The following is a 10,290-nucleotide window of genomic DNA, read 5'->3' on the forward strand; positions in this document are numbered from 1 at the left end:
TCTTCGATTTTCCGGTGAAAACTTCTTTAGAACCTCGAGAACATCTCAATAACATAATTTTTCTGCCAAAAAAATCAGGTTTATACAATTAAGCAGACTATGATTGAGATGTGCCTACGAACTGTCAAAAATACAAAATGCCTTGTGATCTAACGATACAAAATCAGTGCAAGTTGGTAATAAGTCTTGGCAATGTTAGGTTTCTCTTACCAATTAAAAATATAATTAGGACCTTTGACCCCGCCCAAGAGAGACACCCGAGAGATACTTGCAAAACGTACAAAGTCTATCTACAGAGAACTTGAAATTCAACATGTTACATCACTGGTAATAAGTCCCGGTTTAAGTTACCAATTTAAAAATAAGTGGCGCCTTTTAACATCCCCCGCGCTTATCGTCACTTTATATATATTAAAGAAAATCAAAAGTTTGTAGAAGAAAAATCATAACTTGAAAAAGATAGTGTAACATACCTTCATGCTATCCGAGAGATGCGCACTGAAGTAATCATCAGTACAGTCAAATTTCACTGGAATTTAAAAAACAAATCTTTCTGTTACGTTGCCATTTGATTTATCCCTTAAGGTTTTCGAAAAGCAATAGCCCAAGTGAGAGGGAGAGTGAGGGGCAAAAATAGGGAGACGGAGAACGAAGAGTTTAGTCTTAAACTGGTGACTCTCTTTATATTTATTGAATCCCAACCGTCCAAGTTCTCAGGCGAGACCGAGAACGAAAGTTTTGAACACGAAGGGTTTTCCAATTAATTAATTAAAATTTTTATTGTTTTTTATTTATTGCGTGGCACTCGTCCCGACCGTCGATTTATACCCCTTCAAAACAAATCCCAGCCGCGAGTCAGGAAACAGCTCTGTTTTGTTATATTGACTAGTGTATGCCCGTGCCTACGGCCCAGCGATGTCTCGACGCACCTACGGCGCTACCCGACGGCTTTTCGGTGAGCCGCCCCCAACCCGCTGATGCCTTGGCGCGACTGCGGTGTGACACCAAGCCAGCGTCAGACCCGATGATGCCTCGACACCCCTGCGGTGCTACCCCTAACGCTTTCGGTGCGTCCACCCCCAGCCCGCGATGCCTTGCGCTTCTGGCGCGCTTGGCGACCGACGCTCCACAAGCTCATAGAAAATGTTGCTTTGTTGGGCCATAAGCCTGTAGAGAAATAGGCCCATAAATAGACCCAGCAGCTAATGTTGACTTTGTTGGGAGAGAGAGTTTTGAATGTTGATTGTTCCATCAAATGTTAGATGAACCAGGTTGGAAAAAGGTTGGATCCGCCACGTCATAAGATAGGAGGAAGAGTTGTAGCCGCCAGATGGGGGCCCTGTGGGCCCCACACTGCTGTGTATTGTTATATAGATGCTAGAAATCTTGAAAAGTACGGAATGTTGGTTGGTGGCTTTGTTGATGTTATTTATTGTGACGTTACTCAACCTAATCAGGTATACATATCTTTTGCCTTGGACCTTCTAGATATTCTTTAATTAACCTTGTGTTAGCTTTTTGTATTAATGGTTATTAGCTTCCTCTTCCGTGCAACATAATAGTTTGCCGATTCCGGTCCATTTTAATATAACTTTTGAATAAATGGGATAATTGTATCAATTTTGTATTGTCAATTTGAAATTTCCGCTTTCTATGGTCTTTCCTATTGAACGAAGCATTTGATGAAATTACTTGATAAATCAAGTTTATGATTATGTAATGTTCTAAAGGTCGTTTTTAGATGTTTTATTGTTTTATAATAAAAAAGTGTCTTGTTTCCACTATTCAGTTTTCATGATCTACATTTTTTTTCCAAGTATGTAGAAATATGTCATGATTTTTATCTTTAGCATGTGCTTACTTTTGATTCTTGTACGGCTTTAAAAATTGTAAAGCATATGAGGAGGTTACTCGAAATTGGATGATGCCAATTTGATCCAATTTGAGTCTATGAGCTTTTATTTTTGTTTTATTTTTGTTTCATTCACTTTTAAAATATTGAGGCTCCTTGATTCATTAGCTTTTCTAGCTATAGATCCAAGTCCTACGGAAAGTATAGGTTTTAATTGTTTTTGTTGTCTGTAATATCACTTTTTCTAATCCTCGGTATCTATCGAAGTAGCTTGAAGGGTTTGTTGGATGGGTGGGTTTTTTTTTTGTAAAATTTATTGTCCCAGTTTTTGTCTAACATCATGGGATTCTTCATCTTTCTCACCAACCCTCCGTGCATCAAGTGTAAATGTGGTGAGGGTTTACGAGTGAGTTCCCGATTTGTTTCATTGTATACTAGTATGTTAACGTTGTTACTTGAAATCCAGCCAACTAAAGGTTGGAGAATGGAAGTTTTATGGCATTGTTGATTCTTATGTATGTTTTAGAAACTTGTTTGGACATTTTTGTGCGACTGAGGGCTTTGTGATTTTGTTAATGTCATGATGTGTCGAGAGAGATGTGAGATTTGTGATTGAACCATCTATTATCACAAAAAGGAATTGTACTTTAGTTTCTTGGAAATTGGCAACATCCTTGATTAATTGGTATGGATTGCTAGATTCTTATTGATAGTTGAATTGCTTTATTTGTTAGTTTTGGTTTACCAACTCTTTTTCATTTTCAGGAAGGGATCTTAGGACTAAATGTTTATTTTTTCCTTAAAAATGGGGGCAATTTTATCACTTCATTAAAGGTTTGTGCTGTAGTATTTTGTTATCTTTTCTCATTATTGTGTTATTGCATGTATGTTTTGAAAATGACTGACTAGAGATATTTTGACACAATGTAGTTTTATTATTTTAGGCAAAATGTATTAATTCTGCTAATCCAACTGAGCTTGTGGTGAATAATGAATTGGTGAAATTACGGGAAGATCAGTTTCGTCCTAAAGAGATGGCTAGGCTTGAGCCCCTTCAGATTGATCACGTTTGTATTAGTGGTAGCTATAGAAATTCCATAAAGAAACAAAATGTTGCTTCTTAGGTGCAATAGTCATTTTCAAAACATACAAGCAATAACACAATAATGGGAAAAGATAATGAATTGGTGAAATTACAGAAAGATCAGTTTCGTCCTAAAGAGCTGGCTAGGCTTGAGCCCCCTCAAATTGATCATGTTAAGAGCTGGCTAGGCTTGAGCCCTTTCAAATTGATCATGTTTGTATTAGTGGTAGCTATAGAAATCCCATAAATAAATAGAATGTTATCTCTTAGGTGCAGAGTCGGCCTTAATATTTTGGTGACCTAAAACAAGACAATAGAATGTGGCCTTATATGTGTTAATGTTATAATTTTTTTTTTAACTTGTGTTGTTCAATATAATCTAAGAGAGAGCGAGTGAAGTGATTTTGTTATTTGACAGAATAGTTTTATTTGTTTTTTTAGATATAGATAAAAGTATGGATTTTTTAATTGTGAGTTGGTTTAATGTTTTTTGTTTTTATTAATTGTTTGTAACGAGTGAGGTAAGTATTGTCAAAGAGTTTAATAAGGAGTTGAGTTATCGGGGATTGTGAGTGATTTTGTTATTTGGCAAAGGAGTTTTATTTATTTTTTTAGATATAGATAAAAGTTTAGATTTTTTAATTGTGAGTTGGTTTAGTGTTTTTTGTTTTTTTTAATTGTTTGTAAGGAGTGGGAGGTGGGAGTGGGGTAAGTATTGTCAAAGAGTTTAATAAGGAGTTGGGTTCTCGGGGATTGTGAGTGATTTTGTTATTTTGCAGATGAGTTTTATTTGTTTTTTTAGATATAGATAAAAGTTTGGGTTTTTTAATTGTGAGTTGGTTTAATATTTTTTGTTTTTTTTTAATTATTTGTAAAGAGTGAGAGTGAGGTAAGTATTGCCAAAGAGTTTAATAAGAAGTTAGGTTATCGAGAATTGCTATTAATTTTGTTATTTGACAAAGAAGTTTTATTTGTTTTTTTCGATATAAAAAAAAGTTTTATTTGTTTTTTAATAAGTTCCATTGCCTTTTTTCCCAGTAAAACTAAATTTTAGAATCCGTAAATCTTTAATGCCCAAACCTACAACTCTCAATCTCTCTTTTTCTTTCAGTTCACGCCTCCATTGCTTAGCAATATAATAAGTAGTAACAAAACTTACAAAAGTACTCGTAAGTACGAAATATCATTGATATTTTGGTCAGTACCGAAGAATTCTAAACTTTCAATTACATTTCCTACTATACTCACAATGCCCCAACAAATGTCTCAAAATTACTTTGTAGGACAGAATAAAAAAACAAAAAAACAAAGTAATAAAAAAGGGTATATTTGTCTTTTTAATTTGTCATCACTCAAAGTCCACTCTTCTTCTTCTTCTTCTCTCATTTCATTTCCAGCTTCATCCTCAATTCCTCATCACCAACAAAAATTAAAAATGGAGGAAACTTCATCCTCCACTCAAAACCCTACCACCAATCTCGACACTCCTCAAAACCCAACACTCAATCAAACAACATCAACAAACTTCTTCTCACTCCCATCACGTCCTCCACTTAGACTGACATCAGAATACGATAGTGACTCCAACCTTTTCTTTAACAAAATCTCTTGTAAGTTTTTCGACAATATCGGTAAACTCAAATTATCATTTCAAAACAACAAGAATGGTGAAATATCGGACCCCCAGCTTGGTTTTATTACCAAGCACCTTTCTTTATTTTATGATGTGGAAGAACAGAATGCCTTTGTGAAAGGGTGTTTTGGGATTGGTGATAGTTTAACTTTCCGTGCTGCTCAAGATGTTAAGGTATATATTTCATCAACCATTTTTTAAACATGAATATGTATTGACATATGCTTTTTACCTATTGGACTAATGAAACTTAAAGGAGTGCTTAGATATTAAGAGGAGTGGTGGCACATGGTTGATTATATGCCTTTGTATTGTAGTGTGACAAGATTTTAGTTTGTATTACGAAAACTTGATGGAAAAGGAAAATGTGAGGGCATATGATTAGAAAACTTAATCTTCCAGAATTCTCAGCGTGGGGAGCCAAAATATATTTTCTTAGGATGTTCGATGAAGTATATTTGCGTCTCATGTACTTGCGATGATAAAAGATCTATTATCTCAACCATAAACCTGGGTAGTTTTTTCCAATTCAACTATTGCTACCAAAAGGTGCGCTCTTTTTGTACATTAAATAGCTGTTGTTCTTCGATTTGAACTGAATTTTTTGTGTATTATTTTTGGCGGACATGCCTGGTTGTATAAAAGATATGGTAGACATGAAATTTCTTATGTGTTCAATACGGAAAATCGATGTTATTGAGGCGGTGGGAGAGAGAACAAAAGTAGGTTCACGTAGTGTTATATTTGGAAAGTAGTTACCAGCCATTGCTTGGGAAATGGCTTAATCTGCATTTACACTTTGCAGATACTGGTTTATACAGGCAATGATGCAAATGGGACACATAGTTAGGATTTGGTTGAATTTTTATTTGACTTTGAGTCTTAGATACTAATAGTGACACTGAGAGAGTGAAGACCAGTTTTTAGTAAATACATTCTTGTCTTGACTGCATAAGATGTGCAACTCCAAATTTTGTTTCTAACTATTTATGTTTAGTTCATTAGCAGTTCTTTATGAGGAAACTGTCAGTCTATCCTGACTTAGTTGTCTTGCATTGGTCTTGATCTTATTCATCTTTATTTTCATTCTAATCCCCCACTACCTTCACTGTGTGGATATATGAACCTGCAGTCAATTTACTACTACAGCCGATATCTGTTGTATGAATGCTCTCTTTAACTCTTTCCGAACATTCAGGCTCATTTATGTAACCATCATCTGTGAACTTATAGGTTGAATAAAACGATTTGTTTTTTCGCCCTCTTACCAATATTACTTAATGTTTCCAGGCACAAGAGGGAGAGGTAGCAATGGTTGCAAGCCTCCCTAATCCTTTGTATAAATTGGAGTTGTCATCTACTGTTCCATCCATTGGCTTGGTGAGTTTAAAATTTCTAGTATTGTTTTTATCTGTTTGCCATATAGTATAGTCATCTTTTAATTTTGTCTTCACACTGTTTGTCCCTGGATCAATTCAGGTACTGTTACAGTGACTATTTACTAACCTATATCTTGATCCCTTGAAGGCTCTCTTGATTGCTTAATTTTTACCACTGTGTTACAATATCTAATACAACATCTTCCATGGTTACTATTAGTCTCTTAACTGCCTCACTTGGTGATGCAGCCAAAAGCGACTGTCAGATTTCCCCTTGGTGAGGTCTCAGTACAAGAAATTGAGAAGGAAGAGGAAGAGGAGGTGAAGAGAGTTCTGTCAGTAAGTGGTATTGTGAAAGGTCAGGTTTTGAATGGACTTTGCACTGCTCTATACAAAGATGAGGCTTTGAACCTTAGATACTCTTACAAGGTGGGTTTTGTTCATTTAAACCCTTTGCAATGTTATAAAATGTTAATACTTCTTTCTCCTTTTCAGTATGAAATTTAAGTAAAAGTGTAATTCGATTTCATCATCCTAAAAATAATCTTATGCTAGGAAGGAAGGATGAGAAAAGCCATTGTCTTCCATGAAATGATTCATATACTTAGGTACCTGGTGTGGAGGTTCTATTGGTGAAAAACTGAAAATCTAAAAATAGAGTAGCACCTCACTATATCTGCTGAGGTTTTCCTTTGCTAGGTTCCTGGAGGTTTTATTGGTAAGAATAGAGTTGCGCCTTACTGTATATGCTGGGCTTTTCTGCTGAGCTTTTCCTTTCCTAGATTGTCTGTCATAATTTATAGTGATTCATAGGAGGAAGAACCGGTGAAGTTTTGGTGCGTTGAATATCGTGTGCACTTCGGTATAGCTCAAGGGACATGGCCAATGAGTGGTCATGGTAACACCAAGTTTAGTCCCATATTGAACTAGAAGAGGCTCTACTGCTCTAGATCTTGAGAATCTCTTACATACTAATTTCAAGGCCTTTCAAGGAAAACCCGACAGTATCCCCATGCTAAGAATCCTTACAGACATCCTAAACACATAATTTTGCTTTAAGAGGGCTCAAAACCATGTAGCTCCCACACACCCAGGGGTACAGCTTGGAGGGTAACTGACCAAACTTATCTTTAAATCCAGAGTAAGTTGCTAGTAAAAATTCCTTTTATAACTTGCTTCCTCTTCTAAATGCCATGTGGCATGCTGTAGCCGGACTTTGTACAGGTTTGTCGTCCATTCCTCTTTCGACACATCAATTTTTTTGTAATCAACGAAGAAATATACAGGATGATATAAATATTCATTTTTAAATAAGAACATGTAAGTATCTTCAAATATTCATTCGGTTGTTTCCTGCAACTTTGCTGTCAGGTGTACACAACTGTCTTCTTGTTGCAAATAAGAAAGATGGATAAAATATGAAGTTTGTTATCTTTGCTCATGTCATTGTAATTGCGGTTTAATGTTTCAGAAGTAACTTGTACAAGTCTCATTAATTTATTCTCACTGAGTTTGAATTGACCTGGTCGCAGGATAACGATATGGCATTCATCCCAAGCATCTCTCTCCCGTCAAATTTGTTCTCTTTTGCGTTCAAGCGGCGGTTTAGTATCTCAGATAAGTTGAGGTGTGTGCTTGCTATGCCTACTGCCGTTCCCTCTCTGTTGTTAATGCTTGAATAATGCTACCTTGCTTTAAGTTATGAAATATAAACTTATGGATCCAAGTTTCTGGTTATACTACACCATCATAGTTTGTGCACAAGCACTCCTACTGCTATTATTGCTATGTATGAAGAGTTCTTGTGTCTCTATGTCCGACGCTGCACTGTGACTACACAACAACAGATTAAATCTATAGTTCCGAGTATATATTAGTTGTTGAGACTTGAGAGTATCTTTATAATTAATTACTTAGCTATAGTTAGGTGTAGATTATGGAAGAAACATTGTCTTAGAAGTTCATATGAGATTTTCAAGTATAAGCTCAAGATGTAATATTCGAGTATATATGTATTTATAATTTTTTATGTTATCCGTTTGACATAAAGACAACAATTTTTACAAAATAAAACAAGATCGCTATTAGCTTAAGATGCCTAGATAAGCGCTAGAGACCAGGAGCAAAATTACAAAGATCAAATATCCTAGTATTGGATGGATAATAAGCTTAGCTATCTTCTGTTAGACTATTACACCAAAATTTTGCTATCTATATGTCAAGTTTAATTTAAGAAAAAGTTTACTGCAAACGTTATCTTGTGAAAATCTGTTGGGTAAATGCATAAAATTTTAAAGCTTCCCGCTCATTAGAGCATCACGGTTTTATTTATTGTTATTTTTTAAATATCGGTTACGATGGGTATACCTTATTAGGGAATTAATATTATTCTGTTTCTAGTTTTATTGTGCTGCCTTATACATCTCTATATTTTCCCAAATGGGGTGCTTTGTTCCTGTTAGTCTAATAACTTTTCAACAGCTATTGGTACAACTGTGATTCGAATAACTGGAGCACTGTTTATAAGCACACGGTCAGCAAGGACCTCAAGTTTAAAGCTGGTTATGATTCAGAAGTGCGACTTGGGTGGGCTTCTCTTTGGGTAAGTACCATAGGAAGTATCCTTTTCTTTTGTTCAAAAGAATAATATGCTATGTTGTAATCTTGACGGATAAAAACTAAGCTTTCTAGAATGTTTAGAATATATACAACATATCTAATGCTCTGCCTTCACCACTGCTGCTAAGTAGGAAGGCACAGAGGCATATAATATGCAATCTAACAGTTTATTTCTAAACAAAGCTGTTTTTAGAAGTCTTGACATCAAAACAAACTACTAGGATCAATCAAGGAGTGTCATCTGCTTCATTTGTCTTCAGTTTCACTGTGTGAGGAATGTAATGAAAGCCTTGGTACCTTTTATTGGTTACCGACTCGCGTTTAGACTTTACAGTCTTTAGATGCAATATCATCACACCATTCACATTTCTTCTGTGGCTTCAGGGTCCTAACTCATCAGATGAGCGAGAAACAGAGGAGAAAACTAAAACAAGAAGAGTGGTTGACGCTATCTAGATTATAGAGAAGTGACCTTTGATGGGAGAAATAAGAGCTCTTTAATTTGTGCTCCAAACAACTTTTGAGGATGTAATGGACTAATGGTATTTGAAAGTGGAGAAGATGACTAACTCATTCCTGATTAAAATGTTTCAGGTTGGAGATGAAGCTGGCAAAGCAAAGAGTGCTCCAATGAAGATGAAAATCCAGTTCATGGTACAAGTTCCTCAAGATGATATTAAATCTTCAGCAGTCATGTTCCGAGTAAAGAAAAGGTGGGATCTCTAGTCTAGAATGTAGGATAAAGAGTGGTCAAACCCCCCGCTTGTAGAAAACAAAGTTGGTTTCTTTTTGTTACAAATGTTCTTTTCCACAACGTTTTCATTTCCCCCTTAATTAATTAATCAGAATTGTTATGACATATTTTCATGCTTTCTTACTTTCATTTTTCCCACTTGAACTGAACAGCTAGTGTGCTCGGTCTCCTCATGGTACATTAATAAGTACACCTGGTAAATCGTTAAGTAAAACTTCCCATGCAGAGTATTTGTATATTCCACACCAAGGTTTCCAGCTCTAACTAAAGCGAGTCTTCCAAAAATTCAGTGGTATGTTTGCCTTATCCGTGCACGACTAAGGAGTTGCAGAACAAATTACATTTGTTGACTAATTTGGAAATCTTGGGATTTTTGGGTACCTTCGCAGCCAGCCCTATAGCTTTTTGCCCTAAAAAGGACCACTCTCCAACATTTTGACTGTGTAGACTTCCTAAAGAAGTGCATTCATAGTGCAACAAATTTCCAAAAAGAATAGCTGAACAGCCAACAAAAAGTACATTTTGACATTTTGTGTTAGAGATCCAATAGCTGGAATGGATGATGAAACAAACTTAAAATGTGCTGATCAAATCTTAAGTATTTCTAATGGGTTGGCTAGACAGTAACCACACACTAAGCCTAAATCAAATCTTAACAACACTGGCTGGGAACTACGATTATCTGAGTTTAGTGTCGTTAAGTTTTGTTGATCCTGCGTCCATTCCTCCACATCCTGCAGCTTTTCTCTTTGCCTTCTCCTGAAGTGCCTTCCCATCTCTGTAAAGCACCAGCAAAGATTACGATGGATTAGATGGGATGTTCTTCAAATGACCTTCCGAAAATGTGTAATAATTTGACATTGTAATACTTTTTAACTTCTACGGTTGATAAAAGAAATACAAATTTCAGTAACAACCTCTAACGGCGTTGTTCTGGAGTCAATCCATCATCCTTTTGCTTTCCCTTGG

At 35.8% G+C, this 10,290-nt stretch overlaps 2 protein-coding genes across 2 annotated transcripts; both read left to right on the plus strand.

Moving 5' to 3' along the window:
• The first annotated feature begins 1,291 nt into the window (after positions 1-1,291).
• LOC147506796 (rRNA 2'-O-methyltransferase fibrillarin 1-like) lies at positions 1,292-3,344 on the plus strand. The gene is made up of 3 exons (XM_086604279.1): positions 1,292-1,457; positions 2,618-2,686; positions 2,797-3,344. Exons 1-3 carry the CDS (start codon positions 1,401-1,403, stop codon positions 2,974-2,976), a joined length of 306 nt encoding a protein of 101 aa, XP_086460405.1. The 5' UTR covers positions 1,292-1,400; the 3' UTR covers positions 2,977-3,344.
• A 917-nt stretch (positions 3,345-4,261) lies between these two features.
• On the plus strand, positions 4,262-9,426 carry OEP37 (chloroplast outer envelope protein 37). The gene is made up of 6 exons (XM_086558839.1): positions 4,262-4,743; positions 5,860-5,949; positions 6,198-6,377; positions 7,481-7,575; positions 8,430-8,550; positions 9,162-9,426. The coding sequence occupies exons 1-6, from the start codon at positions 4,372-4,374 to the stop codon at positions 9,291-9,293; spliced, it is 990 nt and encodes a 329-aa protein (XP_086414965.1). The 5' UTR covers positions 4,262-4,371; the 3' UTR covers positions 9,294-9,426.
• The last annotated feature ends 864 nt before the right edge of the window (positions 9,427-10,290 follow it).

This window comes from Coptis chinensis, chromosome 4, assembly GCF_015680905.1.
Source record: "Coptis chinensis isolate HL-2020 chromosome 4, ASM1568090v1, whole genome shotgun sequence".
Classification (NCBI taxonomy): domain Eukaryota; kingdom Viridiplantae; phylum Streptophyta; class Magnoliopsida; order Ranunculales; family Ranunculaceae; genus Coptis; species Coptis chinensis.